Source organism: Thunnus thynnus, chromosome 9 (assembly GCF_963924715.1).
Source record: "Thunnus thynnus chromosome 9, fThuThy2.1, whole genome shotgun sequence".
Taxonomy (NCBI): Eukaryota; Metazoa; Chordata; class Actinopteri; order Scombriformes; family Scombridae; genus Thunnus; species Thunnus thynnus.
Genome location: NC_089525.1, coordinates 17640415 through 17657464, shown reverse-complemented (window position 1 = coordinate 17657464; position 17050 = coordinate 17640415). Strand labels below are relative to the sequence as shown.

The window sequence follows — 17050 nt, the reverse complement described above, 5'->3', positions numbered from 1 at the left end:
CATCATGCAAGCACTCTTCTCCTGAAGTGTCTCCTCACAGTAGACGACTGCAGCGACACAGCAGACCGAACACCATGAATCCTCACTTCTGGTCCCCATTGTGACCTTAGAACAGACTTGAATCCAGCTTGCATGTAAGTGTGACAAACTAAACTTCAGTCTTTGTATTGAACGTGCAACAAATATATTGACTCTCCATGAACTCTGGTTGCAGATCACAGCGGCAGCCACCTCACACCAATTAACAATCCCAACCAGACACCTGGACGCCAACTGTCATGATCTTTAGATGTACTGTCTATGTGTAAAACTATTTATCATCTCCCGCAAATAGACAGGCACATAACATATCATAAAACTGTTCAAGATGCCTGGAATACTATATCTGATTTCCTTTCACCTTTGGTTTCACCCTCTGCACAGCCTTGCGCAGTTAGTGAGACATTTTGATATTGTATAAATGTATAAATGCATCTTATGGACTCATTGCATTACCAGTGGTGTAAAGTAGTGTTTCTCAACAGGGGCAGCCGTACCGTCTCCCAGGGGGCGTTCAGAGAATGGCGGGGGGTGCTGGAACCAATATTCTTGAAAGGGGGGCATTGAGGTGTTCTTATGTGTCTGTTTTTAATGCCAGTTTACATTTGAATGCTCATTTTCACAATTTTATCATTAGACATCAGGGTTTTCCTCTTTTTTTCACAGTGCTGTCAAGTCTATTTTCCTCCGTTTTACATGAGTAACTACAGTCAAATTTATGTCTTCGGCTCTGAGTGCTTCAAAAACGTGGGTGACCTGCACTCAACACTGTACCTGAACGCCTCCTGTGTAGACACAAGGGGACACTGTGCTGAGTCTCTACTGCGTTTTGCTGTCATTTATGGTCACGCTAGCTTCTCTGTCCTCTCCTCCGCTCTATTTGTTGGTGTTTGTGTTTAGTTTAGTTTGTAATGTGTGTTAAAATTTGTTAAATTCTTGTAAACTTAGCTACTGGCAGGAGGAGGAGGAGGAGGACAGGATGAAGATACTGACTGATGTCCGCGTTCTTCATTCTTTCTAAACTGCACTTTGTATTTTAATGTCAGGAATATTATTTATTTTACTGACATTTCTGATTTCTTTCAAGTGAGATATTATTGAATTTATTTAGTGACTTTAATGATGGAAACATTACGGTTGCTGCTGTAAGAAACAATATTCTGTCATATTTAAAATATAAATCTATTCTAATCCTGTTCTGAAACTATTATTTTTTAAAATAACAATTCAAAAAACTCCAATTCTTTAGTAATGAAAAAAAGCTGTTATATTTATCAATATAAGTATTAAGAAATAATCTTATTTCTTTCTTCTAGAGTTTCATTTAGTCCACCAATGAAGTCCAAAAAGCAACATAACACATCACTAAACTGCCATCTCTACTGTTATCAGATCGTTTTAACACCCGCAGACACAAACGTGATGAAAACTGTTGGTTACGTTGCCTTTAGATGCTGAAAATAATCTGAATCAAGCTGATGAGTGAAGGTGAAATTAATCAGCAGCTTCAACCAGGAAACCAACCAGAAGAAGAACAAACATGTAACTCACAGCAGGAGGTTTTTAAGGTCTTCGGATTCACAGTCTCAACTCTCTGTGTTCATCCTTAGCCAGAAGTGTCCTTTAAGGAAATCTGATCTCAGAACAGCAGCTCTGAACTCTGCAATGAAGAATCTGGAACAAAAGTCAGATATTAACAGACGTTATAAATCTGTATGAGCTGGACCATAAAGTCGGATTTGTGCCTTTTATCTCAACAAGGAAATAAAAAGTTCTGAGATAACATTAATGCAGTCTGTTGTATATCTGTGATATGTCCAAAACGGGACAAATAAATTGTTTTTGGATGAGATAAAGATACATTCTAACAAATTTTCCTGTAAAATTACAGTAAATTTACCATTTTTACAATTTCACTACCGTAATTTACTTCAACAGTTAAGTGCTATAAAATTTATTACAGTATTCTGCTGTAGGATGTGAGGTTTACAGTTTGATACTGTCGGCCTGCAGTAATATAATTATAAATAAAAGTATTTTTACAGTGTTGCTATTATAATCTACATGTACAGTTCCTTATTGTAAATGTTACAATAAACAGCTGAAAAGTTTTCTTCTTATTCATATTAATAAAAACAACTATAAATTGCAGACATATACTGTAAATAACAATATGTCTTCAATCTTAATGGTCCAGTAATGAGATCAGATCAGTTTAACATTAAAAAATGTGTAACCCTTAACATCTGACACACAAGAGAATGAGACAAGTGACAACTTTATGGAACTTAACTTTTATTCAAAAGCTTTAAAATATGCCAAGGATATTCAAGTATGTTTGAAAAAATAAATCTCAAGGTTCATGCCCTCAGGGGTTCACAGCGGTTTGATGTAAATCTGTTAATTATAATATCCTGAGCTGCCAGCAAAACTTAGTCATGAGTATAAACAGTAACTGCGTTGCAAACTACTGTTTAAATAAATATAAAAGCACAAACAAACAGATTGCAAGATAAACAGTTTATAATGCCTTCAAATGTCCTCTGTTATAATTGGCAGAAGGTTGACATCCAGGCTTCCAGCTCACTGAGTGAGAAAGAAACAAGAGTGAAAGTCAAGTACAGAGTGAGGGAAAGAGAAATGAAACAACTGAATAGGAGAAAGAAACATTTTAAACAAGGACATAATGTCCTCTCATGAAGTCACGTCAAGTTCTGGGGAAGAGTGGTGATGAGGATTCACTGTTCATCTTCTTAGGAATTACTTTCCCCGAGCGGCCTCTGTTCTCCTCTCAGGATGAATCACAATGATGTGAAAACAACATGTAACAAATCATCTGTTATGTCCCAGATTATAGTGCTGCGTAGCAACAAACTACAGTATCTTCGCAGCAACTTACAGCTTAGAAACACACTTTGGTTGAGCTAAAATAACCAATATTCTGTCTTTTGGGGCTCAGCAGCCAACATATCTTAATCAACTTTGCTACATATTTGAATAAACTTCGATTGTCATGTGCTTTAGATAGTAGACTATTATTAATTATGAAATGCAAGTGGGATAAACAAGGTGAAGGTACAGACCAGGGAGGACTAACGTTAGCATTCACTGATGTGTAGTTCAAGAGAAAACATTCATCCTAAAATAATCTTTGAACTAGACTTGCAAACAACAGTGAAAATAATGTTTAAATACCAGTAATTCAAACTTCCAACTGAAGAAAACTACCTGAAAATGCTCTATTGTGCCTGTCAAGTGCTTATGCACCAGTTTAATGTTAGAAAAAATTAAACATAGTCACTAATTGCCCCTCCAACCCAAAACCAAACGCCTGTGGGCCTTTGATCTGGTTATTTTATTTGACTGTTTTATTTGACATCCGATTGTTTAATCAACTGGATGGCATCATAAAACAACAACAATCATATTTTTATCTTATCTATCTTATCAGCAAAATGGCGCAGAACAAGAAAAAATGCCGCCAGTATTCTATTGCACACCTTAGCTATAGATACATATCCCGCTTTTTTCCAGTGGCCTCAGACTTTTCCGTTGGAACAATTAATATGAATGCCTTTTTGTCTGGCACCAAATCACTGCTTTCTGAAATACTGCTGTTTGTGATCATTAACGAGACCTAATCAAAGTTTGACAGTCAGATATCTAACCGTTGCATTTGTTTAACACTCATAAATATCATTTCTATCCACATGGCTTTTTTACTCCCTGAATGGGAAACTAATGATAATGATATTCCAACTGTCCAGTTAAATAAATCTGATATTTAGCATCCAATGACAAGCTTTTGTGATGATATCACACAAAATAATAATCAACATTAATATTCAGGGGAGACAATTAGCCTTCATTTTAATTGATGCTGGGCAGTAAGGGACCTGGATAATGGATAGGGGGGCGCTGGCCCAAAAAAAGTTGAGGACCACTGGTGTAAAGTAACTAAGTACATTTATTCAAATACTGTACTTGAGTACAATTTTGAGGTACTTGTAATTTTCATTTGCTACTTTATACTTCCACTACATTTATCTGACAGCTTTAGGTCAATCGCTTACACATAAAACATTTGATCAGTTTGATATATATGTATTGTTATAGATTAGATTATTCAACAGTATAAGGTGTTAAAATTAGCTCAGTCTCAAAAGTATTAAAATGCTTTAGTGAAGAAAGCTGAATGTACAGAGACTGACTGACAAACATTTGTCTGCCCTGAACATGAGCTCTGTGCTTTGTGGTGGAAAACTGCCTCAAATTAACTCTAATTTTAGTTTCACATTTTCTCCAGAGGCTTTGAATGAGATCCTGATGTGACAACAGAAGGAAATAGCGTAATCATTGTTGAAGAAGCAACTTTATTGATCATGTAAAGCTTCAGATTGTTCACACATCCAAGTCTGTTAAATGACTCTTGTTCAATGATTTCATGTACAGATTCACTTCATCCACACAATCAGTTTGTTTAACCCAGAACACAATAAATGATCTCCTAGTTGATTATCATCATGATAATTACAGTTTGTACATTTCTTTATGAATTTACAAAGTGGCAAAAAGTGTTTAAGACGCTGAAGTGGAAGAGAAACAACAGCACACACATATATCAATACAAACATGAAACTATGATTTAGAACAAAGAGAAGTTCACATTTTCATCTGAAGAAATGTCAGTGACGGTAAAAGGTGTCATCATGAGCAGCGATAATCTCCATGATAAAAACACACAGGAAAAAGTGACATTTAAAGAAACTCAAAACATCAACAGAGCAACAAATGAAAAGAAAAAAAAAAGTATTGACAATGACAGTTTGATTGACAGTTGATCTCTGTGCGGTTGAGAAACACCACAGCAACGAGCTCTCACAAAGAAGAAGAAGAAGAAGATTTACAACACAGAATCTGACACATGAAGTCTGAAGTGACTTCTGTCTATTTGAGTTTACAGAACTCAGCTGTGACTCCATTATAAAGATAAAGTCCAGCATAGAGAGGCTTAGTGAATGTGGTCTGGACTCTGTGGAGGAGATTCATGGTTTCAGAGATGCTATAGAAGGACAGAATACCTGCACTGTGATCCAGGTACACTCCTACTCTGGAGGAACGAGGACGTGAGACGGGAGTTGAGATATTGTTGAACCAAAATAAAGAATTATCCGTGTCACAATCTAACATCCAAGATTTGTCATTAAATCCAAATCCACATTCATAAGAGTCTCCTGCTCTGCTGATATTCTTGTATGCGACTGCTACCCCGACTCCTTCCCCTCTCCACTCCACCTCCCAGTAACAACGTCCAGTCAGACTCTCTCTACTCAGGACCTGCCACCACACAGTGAATCTGTCTGGGTGACTAGAATAAGACTGTTGTTGACTCATTTGTTCAGCTTTTTTGTCCCCCTCAGATAATAACAGCTTAATATGTGCTGTGTTTGGATCCATTGTGATTTCACGTGAATATTTTAAGAATCCTGCTCTGATCTTGGGCTCTGTTTGTGACAGTAAAACGTCCACTTCAGTCACCGTCAGTGAGACGTTTGTCCATTTCTCCCTCAGGATGTCCTGTAGTTGATCTCTGAGCTCTGACACAGCTGCTGTCACATCCTCAAAGTAGCTCAGAGGACCGATATTGATGCTGGATGAGTCTGTAGATGTGCTGAGTTGTGACAGTAGTGAGGGGTAGTTGTGTAGAAACTGTGTGTGATCTTCTGTGTGTGAGAGCTGCTTCAGTTCAGCGTCTTTCCTCTTCAGCTCACTGATCTCCCGCTCCAGCTTCTCCTGAAGCCCTTTGACTCGACTCCCTTCAGTTTCCTGCTGGGATCTGATCTGCTGCTTCACATCAGAGCTTCTTTTCTGGATGAGACGGATCAGCTCAGTGAAGATCTTCTCGCTGTCCTCCACTGCTTTATCAGCAGAGCGATTGACGGCCTTCATCTCCTGTTGAAGCAGCATCACGTCTTTCTCTCTGTCCTGGATTCTCCGCTGGATACTCTGTCGACTCACCTCGAGCTCTCTCTGCCTCTCGGTCCTTTCTTCTGCAGCTGTGACTGTGTCGTGACCTTTATGTTCATCCACAGAGCAGAGATAACAGATACACTGCCGATCAGTACGGCAGAACATCTTCATCACCTCATCGTGACGAGAGCAGATGTTTTCCTGGAGCTTCTCCAAGGGGTCGACCAGCTTGTGTTTCTTTAATGGAGCTGCATCATAATGAGGCTGGAGGTGTTTCTCACAGTAAGAGGCCGGACAAGTCAGACAGGACTTGAGGGCTTTCAGCTTCCTCCCAGTGCAGACATCACAGGCCACATCATCAGGTCCAGCATAACAGTGATCAGCAGGAGCAGCTTGGAGTCCAGTCTTCTTCAGTTGCTCCATTAAAGCTGCAAACATGGTGTTTTTCACCAGGACTGGCCTTGGTGAGAAGGTCTGTCTGCACTGAGGGCAGCTGTAGATCTTCCTCTGATCCTTTTCATCCCAGAATCCTTTAATACAACTCATACAGTAGCTGTGTCCACAGGGAATAGTCACCGGATCCTTCAGTAGATCCAGACAAATCGAACAAGAGAAGGTTTCTCGGTCCAACTGATCTCCCTTCTGCGCCATTTCAGCTCTCTGTGGCAATGACTGTCTGAGTTTCACTTTCTGACAAATGAAACAAGTTTGAACTCTTCTCTGACCCACATCCTGCAGTGAATGCAGCATGACAGCTCTTGAGCTACATCACATTGGTTACGCCCATCTGCAAACTGTAGATACGAAGGGGAGGTACCAAGGAAATATGAGGACAGAGTGGAGCTTGTTGTGTTTACGAGCAGGAGGGGGGGGGGGGGGCTTATTAAGCGCTGAGTCATCTAGTTAGAGGAACAATTACTGAAACTGATACTGGGTGCTTTGAGGTGGCTCCTCGCATCCCTCACTAGTGTCTCAGCTCCTCCCAGCGATGACAGAGGAATTTAATTCACCAAAAGGGACATCCCCACTCACTCCAGCGTTATTTTGAGGAGACGACAATGACAGACAGCACCTCCACTGTCAAATATGAAGAAGTCAACTATCAATATGTAGAAATTATTAAGTTACAGTTTAAACTCTAAAGTTTAAAATTCATATACAGTTAATTGAAGGTTTAAACACTTACTTGATCATTTCTACATGTTGATAGCTGGAAGGAAAACACCTATTTATCATTTGATTATAGATTTATAGCAGCATCTGGCTGTCACAGAACAAGACACAAATAGACAATTTAAATCTGTCAATTAGTAAAAGAACAGAACCGACATAAAGGAACAATAAAAACATCTGCAGCCTGCAGAATATATTTAAATAAAATATTTCTTGTTTAGTTTGTGAAAGACTGACGTCCTTTTCAGGCTCAGGATGATTTTATAGGAGACACACAGCTGTGTTATGTCATATTTTCTTGAAGGAGCTGAGACGTACTGAAACAGTAAAGAAGAGGAAAAGAGAAGCCTTCTGGCTTATGAAGAAAAAGAAACAAATAGTGTTTTTTATGAGTAATTCAGATGACAAGCTGCTGTTGGTGAGGTCATTCCTGTTCGACAGATAGTTTTTCTGCTCTGCTGTATTACAACAAGAGCCTGATTGTTTACTGTCCCATCAGATGAGCTGACCAATCAATAACCAATCAGTAAACACATTGGATCAACAGGGTGTTGCCGTCCAGTAAAAAACTTCCACAAATCACTTCCACTCGCTCTAAGCTCCTCCTCTCATCGAGGTGCATTTAAGGGATCAGAACCATGGATGTATTATAAAAGTATAATACATCCATCATCAGAACATCCTTGATGATGGTGGACGTAAAATGGTTTCCGGGTCATGGCCGGAAGATTCCAAGTCCCACTTTATTACATGGGGTTTGGGTAATAAACCCATGTAATATGGAATAAATTATATAAATTTATGAACAAGAATAAACATAAAATGAAGTTTCATTAAGTGACACTAGCAAGATCAAGATCAAGATATCAAGATAAAAGTGGAAAACAATTTTTCAAATCAGACAACTAACTCTTTATTAGCTAAATTCCATGTTGACACCAGAAAATTTGCACAACAGACACCCAACCTTACTGTCTACTTAATATCCTCCCTGGACACTAAAATACTGCACAAAGCTGTGGAAACTACAGCCTTATGAAATGAATTTGATTTGTAATCAATTTAATTTAATTTTGTTTGTGTTTGCTTTTTATTTTTATTTCTTTATCTTTGTATGTATTATGATCTGTGTATTTCCTCCAGCATGTATTGTCGTGTTACTGTTGTTGAATGAACCTGTTGTCAGATCCGTTGTGTAAATAAAGTTTGTTTGAAAAAACCGCTGACCACGCTGACCTGTGATTGACCCCACCAAAAACGGACAGTAAAACTAAAAGAGAAGAAAACAGAATACTGTCCTTTAGTCTTACTGTAAAATATATAAATACACATATATCTTTATTTTAAAAATGAGCTAACTGTATTTCCTTGACGTGGGAGGATTTATCGGGAGCTTTGCAAACAGTGAGTGTCTCCGGTGTCCCATCACCTGTCTGCGTCTAAAGTTACAGTCAGCGGGGAGAGAGAAGTTTAAACAGCCCAGATTTACTATAAAGTTTTGTTAGAGTTATTTAATGTGGTGTTCATGACATGTTAACTAACAGAGTATCTGTCCTGACCGGTTTATACCTGCTCAGTCTGCGCGGTTTGGCTGCTAGCTGTTAGCCGTGATGCTAACAGGCAGGTGTGCTTTCATCCACGTTACGCGGTACTTTGATGAGGTTTTTAAGGTTTTTCGACTTAAAACCCGGTTTTAAAAAAAGAAGAAAAGTTTAGCCCCAGCTTAGGAATTTTTATTGCTGATTTTATTCAGTAAATATATGGTATGTTGTGGAAATAACACTAAGGAGGCAAACTTTTAACAGAGCAAAAAGCAGTTTGTTATGTTACACTTTGTTCTCACTTTAGACTCATTTATGTATTTTTTTATTAAACAAATTATGGAGAATTTTAAATCTACTGTCATGGTAGATGTTGAGTTTCAAAATAATTAGGAGTATGCTCGTATCGATGGGATTTAGGAATAAGCTAACATTTAAGGGCGCCAGTATCTGTAATAAATCAATATTGGACACTGAATTAGCAAAATGTAATACCATCAATTAACAGTTCACTTAAAAAATAAGGATTTAAGCCACTGAATATGACAATAGTAATAACTCAAGTAGTTTCCTGTTTAGTTATACATTACCAAAGCAAAAATATTACACATAAATTAAAACAATTAGAATATTAGGCTACACCTTAAAGTGCACAACCTTTATTTATAATATGGTTTTAATACACCTCACTATAACAGCTTAGAGCAGCACTGCTTCAAATATGCAGTATCTCAGCAGATAATGCTGATAATACTCTGTTTCTTGTTCCACTTCAACATTAACTAAAAGAAAAACAAGAATGCAAAACACAGAAGATAGATTGTTGGGTGTCAATCCTGGTCTTGATTTTTTGGCACAAAACACAGGCTTCTGTTGACTCTACAGTTTCTCAAAAACACACAAATAGAAAATCATCTTGTTACACTTCAAATCTTTAAATTCATCTGATGCTGAGAGTCAAGTGAAGTTTCGCTGCAAGTTTTGTTGACAATTCTGGTCAGCTGGGACTCAGAAAGTGTGTTTCATATATTGTATACATGATACCTGAATTTTATTAACAATACTTTCCTTTGAAAAATATAAACATGTTTCTCTATAAACCTTTTTTTTTTCATTTACCAAAAGAAGTCAAGGATCTCAAATGTTAAATCTTATCCAAACATGCTGACTGTACAAAATAATCTGAAATTTAAATCAGGAACTCTGCGATCAAACGATGAGTAAACAAAGATTATGTATTGGATCAGATATGTGATACCACATTTCTTAACTATAAGTAAGTAGGAGATATTTTCACCTTTTGTTTCTCATCACATTTTACTGATTCATCCTCGCTGTCCTCTCTGCTCCTCCTCTTAAGTGGATGGGGAGATGTGGTGCTACCAGAAACCTGGGTTTGAAGCCCTCCTGCTAGCTGAGCTGCAAAGACAACAACAGTGCAGCCAGTTCTGTGACACTCTGCTCAAGGCAGAAGGTATAAATACACATAAAGCTAAATTATACAATCAATTCCTTGTGGTTTGTTGTGAAAACCATGATTATTATTGAACTCTCTCCTTTCCTTCAGGTGTTTCAGTGCCAGCACACAGTTGTATTCTCTCAGCTATCAGCCCCCACTTCTCCTCTGCTCTGTCCTCCACACCGGCGCCCCCAGCTGGTCAGAGTCGTCTCCTGGAGTTTCGGGCTCTTGGCACCTGCACGCTGCTCCACATGGTCAGACTGTTGTACTCGGGGGAGATGGCAGGGGAGGGGGAAAAGGAGAAGCAAGAGGCTATTTCTGCTGCGGCCAAGCTTGGCATCCACGGGCTTGTGGAAGTGACAAAAAGAGATCGTAAAAGGAGAAATGGGGAAGGAGACTGCCAGCACACAGAGGTGGGAGTGCAGACAGAGCCACTGATACTTGAGGACAGTGAGGCGAGACAGGGCAAGTGGAGGAGAGAGGTGAGGGATGGGAGCACACTTCTGTGGAAAGAGATGCTGTCAACTGGTGAAAAAGACTCATGGACGCAGACAGAAGAGCTTCAGGTAAACACTGCTCCCTCTCATCACCCTGCAGCCTCCCTTGAAACCATTGATATGACTGCTCTACAGAGTTTAGGACAGACAGACTCCCATCTTGTTCCACCTCAAATTCCCTATGTTCCCATATCCCTCGCCTACCCGCCAGAAGCAAATCAAACACCCCAACCTTCCTCTGCTCCTGCAGCTTCTTTTCAGGCATCCTCTGCTGCTGGACACACACCTGTTGCTGTTGTGGCACCACCGTACTCCTCTGCACCCCCGTCCCTCCTTCCTTTTTCCAGCCAAGCGATCCCATCGGGTGCTGACCCTCATAGCTGGTGGGCTGGCCCTCAAGGAGCAGGCAGAGATGTCACTGCGGGTGAAGAATGGGAGGAGGAGCAGCTCGAGCAGTTTCAGGACAACATCCCAGGATTTATCAGTTACTTCCTGAACCCGGACAGAGTGGAGGAGCCCTGCAGAGGGCGACCACAGAGACAGCGGGGAGCCGGAGATGGAGGTGCCAGGAGGGCCGGGACGGGTGAGAGACGAGCCAGGAGACCACGAGCAAGAACAGGAGGGAGGGGACGCGGAGGGTTAACGCAGACGGTGGATGTGCAGGACGTGGGGGTGAGCAGGCTGCAGAAGCTGTTCCTGCAGAGGTGGGGCATGCAGGCGTGCAGGACGAGTCAGGGCGGAGGAGCTGTAGGCAGGAAGTTGTACCTGAAGACCAGAGAGCTTCTGAAGAAGAGCTGTCAGAGGAGAAGGGGGCGCGGTAAATCATGGGATTTCATCCAAAGTGGAGAACTTCTGCCTTACAGTGAGATTGGAGGAGGAGGGAAAACGCGGCGTGGGAGGAGGACTACAACGCAGGAGTTGAAACAGGTGAGAGTGGTCATGACAACTGGACATGACACAAGAGCGATGGCATGGTTTTCCACATTAAATACAGTACCAGTCAAAAGTTTGGACACACTTTCCAATTCACTTGAATGAGAAAGTGTGTTCAAACTTTTGACTGGTACTGTAGTAAAATAAGCTTCACTCTATGAACTCTCAACATCACAGTGAAACAGCATTTTGAGAGTATTTTACATCTTGACAGTAATTTCTGTAGAAACAGGATAATTTAGGTAATTCAGGGATAGTTTCAATCTAAAATGGCATTATTGCTTTAAAAAAGTTTGGTACTTTATAAAAAGTTTCTGACCTGTATTCTGACATCATAAAATAAGATTCCTTAGTTACAAAGGTTTAGTAGATTTCCATAAGATAACTCCTCCTTTCTTGTGATGCATTATCATCAGATTTTTTTTAACTTTTACTTATTCAGGGGAGTTTCTCTGAGAGCAATGCTCTCTTTTTCAGGGACACCCTGATCACATTCACACAGTTAATCATTCATACTTGGAAGCTGACCAGTACAACCACAGTCTGAACTACTGGCCGTTAAGCAGCTCCACTGGAGCCACTGGGGTTAAGAGCCTTGCTCAAAGGCAGTCAGTGAGAGAGGGGCACGCACTGCTTCTTCACTTTCCTCACACAGATCTGTCCTGCTGGTCTGGGGATTGAACCTTTAGGCCTCTCTGACCTTTAGGCCACAACTGCCCCAGATTGCCTTAAAGGAATAAATTTGACATTTTAGGAAATATGCTCACTCAGTTTCTTGCAGAGAGTTTGATGAGAAGATTGATACCATTTACACCTGAACAGTAACTATGAAGTTAGAGTGTATTAACTTTTTATGCTGTTATTTGTGGTGGTCTTCCCGCTATAAAACACTGTGAGAAACCCTGTCGTAATAGTTGTAAGTGGTATGTTTTATCTGCACTCGTGGTTTTTATGTAAAGACTTCTGTTTTCTTAGCATAAATTAAAAATCTTTCCTCTCTGGTTACAGGACCCTGTCGGCAGGCCTCAGAGGGCGAGAGCCAAATCAGCAGCTTCCCCTTCATCTACTCAGAGACCACTCTACAACTCCCGTACCTTGCCTGCGCCCAGCCTCTCCCTGCAGCCTTCTCCGTCTCCCAGCCCGATGTTACCTGCAGCTTCCTACGCCGGTCCAGCATCGTCCCTCTTCCACACCACCTCCCTTCCTCCCCCAGCCCCTCCTTCTCATGAGGACCAGCCAGAGCACTTTGATCGTCTTCTGGAGGAAGTGATAATGGGCCTCGACTGTTCCTCTTCTATCAACACTTTTTCCCAAAACAAACAACAAAGTCATACCACTGGCCTCCTGGATGCAGGTCCAGGTCTTCATGGAGCCGGCAGATCCAGTTCTGCAAACGGTGAGGTGCCAATTCTGCAACAGAAGGGAGAGGGGGAGCTGACCGAGATGCTGGAGCACTTCCTGCAGTCCTTTGAGCAACATATTGACAGCTGCACTGCCAGGGAAGAGGAAGAGATGGCCGGCGATGGCACCACAGAGACCAACCAGCCGTACACTGTCCTGAGCAAATACAGCAGAACCAAGATCCAGATCACAGCCCCTCACACTCCTCATCCACAGCGTTTACACACCGCCCGTCCTGCACAGGCACGCCGTCCAATCAGACACCCTGATGAAACACCACAGAGTCGCTCACAGCCGCGCAAGTCATCTCCCCGCAGCGCAGCTCCACCCAAACACACTGAGGGAACATCGGGGAGAGTCCGAGCCAAACGGCCGAGAAGGAGAAAAACAAAACAGTATCTGTTCTCATTGGAGAAACGGAGGGTGAAGAAGTCTGTGTCACTGAGTGACGCAAAGACCAAAATCGTACCCGACCGAGGAGACAAGCAGCTACAGCAGATGCCTGTGGTGCAACTAGAGAGGAGCGGCCCGCTGCCAGTGAAAGTTACATTGCAGAGTCGCAGCTGTCAGAGTCTGGAAGTCAAGGTGACAAACTTTTCTAACTCCTCTCCACTAATGATTCTGTTGGTGTCTTGCGTCACCATCAGCCAAGTATAAAAACAGGTTTCTCATGAAAAGTCAGATAACTAATAGTAAGATGAGGTAGAGCCACTGAATTTGAAGTAAAATGTGTCAATTGTTCGTCTGTGTGATTTTTTTTTTTCAGAGTCCTGCAAAAACAAAAACCAGTTCATCATCAGTGAAATCACCACGTGTCCGCTTATGGGACGAGAATCAGCTGGTCTCATGGAGCAAAAAGACCTATCCAATCAGGAGTAGATTTAAGGAAGCACATATCACAGTGAGCAATGATTATGAGATTGGATGCCTTGTGTAGAGCAGGGATGCACAGATCCATGACGCTGGTTATTGGCCTCACTTGACGGATCCACATTAAATAGAGTTTTCTGTCCAGCGCTGTTTATTTGCTGTAGTGAGCAAATTTTGACACGTTAAGCTGCTGCTGATACTCATCACTTCCTCTATGTGCATCATGTGAAAGCAGTCACAGGCTTTTACTGTAAAATTGTATATGTTAACATCTGATTTGAATGATTCAGTAAAGGCAGGATTAAATGCTATAGCAGCAGAAGGTAAAATATCTTGTTTCGCCTTTTAACATCACTGTAAAAAAATATCTCAGTCATCATTTCTTATGCACAAAATTGGTTTAATTAATAAGGAAAAAATGTGACAGAGTCAATTCTGAGGTGTTGGGGAGGCAGTAAGAGAGAAGCAAGTTAACGTCCTGTCATTCAATGATGCATGTCAGACTTTTTAAACATTAAATGATGAAGTTGACAGGCAGATTCAGTGTGAGCATCCCTTATGCTCATGATAGTCTCAACAGCAAGATAAGTCTTAAAATTCATCAGTGACGCAGCCTGTGAACGAACAAAAAAGTCTCCTTCCTTGCTATCATAACATTTTAACTAACCACTCCCTCTCGCACGCTCTCTGTGCTTCCTCTCGTGCACCGGGTGTCAAATATCATGTGTGTATAAACTGTTACCTGAGAAACGTTAACATAGAAGTCACCAATGTCTGAATGACAAATATCCATCACTTTAACAGCGTGATGAAGCCAGCAATGTCACCTATCAATATGAGTGCCATGCAACAGATGTACAGATGTTGAATTTGGGGAAATGAGAGTGCAGGTATCCATGGTGATGAGCTGTACTCATGAGAATCAGTAGATAACTTGAGTTTAAATATAAGAATCTGTATCAGGTAAGAAAAAGTAAAGTAAAGCCTTTGTATGTATGACTTGTTTTACAGGACAGTATGCCCTTTCTTGAACAGCCACTTACAGACAAACGACCACCACAGTCAGCACGCCAGCCAGGTCGATTGCGAGGCAGGCCCTGTAAAAATAGACAGCCTCTGAGTTTATCTAATGATGAGAGTCCCACAACTCCAGTTCAGCTGCAGCCTGTAGAGCCCTGTGTCAGGGATGAACAACTAGAAAGCAATCAAGAGAGACGTGAAGAAGAATTGACTGTGCTGCCACAGGAAGAGACAACAGCAGGGAGGAGGACGAAGAGAGTCGCAGAGGACAGGAGCGATGACACCAGTGTGGCCAAGAAGGTCTGCTTTGAGCAAATGACACAGCCAATGTCTGAGACGTGTTTACCCAGCTCTGAATCTGCAGATCATGTGTCTGAAGCAGCAGCCTTGGAGACTGAGGACTTGATCGATGTTGAGACCGTCTCGCTGACCAGCGTAGAAGACACTTTACAAAGAAAAGAACAAGAAGCGAAAACAGCGTGGAGTGAAATCAAACTTGAAGAGGCTGGTCAGAACAGGGAGGGAAGGGAAAGTTTGACGGATGAAGAGATGGAGAGCAGTGGCGATGAGATAATCGATGTGGACGGAGACTCTGTCGGGAGCACCAGCCTGAAGAGAGAAGATGACTGCCGAGAGCGGGCGGAAAAGATCTGCCGCCAGAACAGAACGGCGTTTGTTCAAGTGAAGCCTCCTGCTTCCAAAGAGGACAGTCTGGGGTCAACAGGAAGCTGGGAAGAGGACAGAGACGGAGACATCGATGTGATTGGAGGGTCCAGTCCCCTCCCAGATCCAGTGATCATCAGCTGGACAGAGTCTTCAGGCAGCGAGGAAGAGGAAGGAGACGAGGAGATTGACGTTAGCGGAGAAAAGACAGACTACACATCATGAGCCGTCTTCATTAGTTTGAAGTCAAGGTGAGTAGGTGAGCTTGTTAACAGAAAATACCACCCTGAGGTGCTCTTACATTAGTGTCTATGACGACCACCCCGGTGCAAAAAGAAAGTGTGTCTTCTTCAGTTTCTTACATTTACCAGAAAACATCCCTGAATTTGTTTAAGTTGGCCGTTGTGGGTTCATTATAAATGTTCATTTACTGTGATGTGTGAACTGTCTTCTGTTTTTATCATGTTCAAACACACTGACAATCACTTCGAGGGACTTTCTTTTTTCTATTCCATCAGTGTTTAGGAATAGCTGCGAGCATGTTGAAAGACAGAAAAGATGTGCATCATAATGCATTTAACGATCCACAAAACAAGACTGTGTAGTTTACTTAACAATTGTCAAACTGTCAAAGGTGACTGGGATCGTTCCTTTTTTGTACTTCTTAGATATTTAAACCATTGATTTTATGTAAAGAGTTACAAGGTTGTTACTGTTAAGCAGAAATGTTCAGCAAAGTTTGACTGTGGAGTGTTGAAAACAACACTCGGCGAGCAGTTTAGTGAAAGTATTCACTTGAAAAATCAGGTTTATGTACCGTCAAAGGGATCAATAGTTGTTTTATTAGTTGTAAATATGACTATGACTGTATTAGTTGTAAATATGATTGATAATGTCAGCCTCTGTTCTGTTTGTAAATGTTCCAGGAAAACTCTTGTCTTCCTTGTTTTACTGATTGTACAATAAAAATTTCTCTTTGATTCTACGTGTCTCATCAGTGACTCGACTTCACAAAAATGAGGCTCATCGTCAGAGCGTACATTTAATTTGAAGTTTTTTTCCCCTAGTTTAGTTGTTAGGATTGAAACTAAAGATATAAATGTTCAGCACATGGTATCAGTCGATTTTAGGGTCATTAAAATACCAACACAACATATATAAGTTAGTATCCACTAGTATTGGAATCACACAGTCACAGTGTTACAACTAAAACACACATTGTTAGCTTTATTTTTGGTTTTTGTCAGTTTCAGAGTCACCAGGTGATTTCTGTTGGTTTTCTCTATTTGCTTGTTTTTTTCTGTATTTGCGTCACATTTCTTGATGCTGCATGTGTCGTCGAGGGTGTTTATTAATTTGCTTGTTATAAATTGCAGTTTTTCCAAAATGCTACATAAGTTTTGTCAGAGTGGTGAAGATATTTTCATTTTTTTCTGTTGTATGTCTTCCTGGTTGCATTGCATACAGCTCTGTCGGCCACCAGT

At 41.0% G+C, this 17050-nt stretch overlaps 2 protein-coding genes across 4 annotated transcripts; one reads left to right on the top strand and one right to left on the bottom strand.

Moving 5' to 3' along the window:
- Nucleotides 1-4392: 4392 nt before the first annotated feature.
- On the bottom strand, nucleotides 4393-7750 carry LOC137189461 (tripartite motif-containing protein 16-like). Its single transcript, XM_067599348.1, has one exon. The coding sequence runs from the start codon at nucleotides 6757-6759 to the stop codon at nucleotides 4987-4989; it is 1773 nt and encodes a 590-aa protein (XP_067455449.1). The 5' UTR covers nucleotides 6760-7750; the 3' UTR covers nucleotides 4393-4986.
- Nucleotides 7751-8424: 674 nt separating this feature from the next.
- LOC137189458 (uncharacterized) lies at nucleotides 8425-16546 on the top strand. 3 transcript variants are annotated; one of them, XM_067599338.1, is made up of 6 exons: nucleotides 8425-8586; nucleotides 10084-10197; nucleotides 10291-11606; nucleotides 12621-13598; nucleotides 13780-13914; nucleotides 14895-16546. In XM_067599338.1, coding segments are annotated over exons 1-6 (3441 nt in total). In that variant the 5' UTR covers nucleotides 8425-8585; the 3' UTR covers nucleotides 15792-16546. The 3 variants fall into 3 exon arrangements, with proteins under 3 accessions (XP_067455439.1, XP_067455440.1, XP_067455441.1); XM_067599339.1 differs by lacking the exon at nucleotides 8425-8586 and adding an exon at nucleotides 8605-8806; XM_067599340.1 differs by lacking the exon at nucleotides 8425-8586 and adding an exon at nucleotides 8840-8945.
- Nucleotides 16547-17050: the final 504 nt, after the last annotated feature.

Coding starts and splice junctions, on each gene's coding strand:
- LOC137189461 (XM_067599348.1), bottom strand. CDS start 6,759: ATGCTGCATTCACTGCAGGATGTGGGTCAGAGAAGAGTTCAAACTTGT.
- LOC137189458 (XM_067599338.1), top strand. Junction 10,198..10,290: donor CACTCTGCTCAAGGCAGAAG/GTATAAATACAC, acceptor CCTTTCCTTCAG/GTGTTTCAGTGCCAGCACAC. Junction 13,599..13,779: donor GTCAGAGTCTGGAAGTCAAG/GTGACAAACTTT, acceptor TTTTTTTTTCAG/AGTCCTGCAAAAACAAAAAC.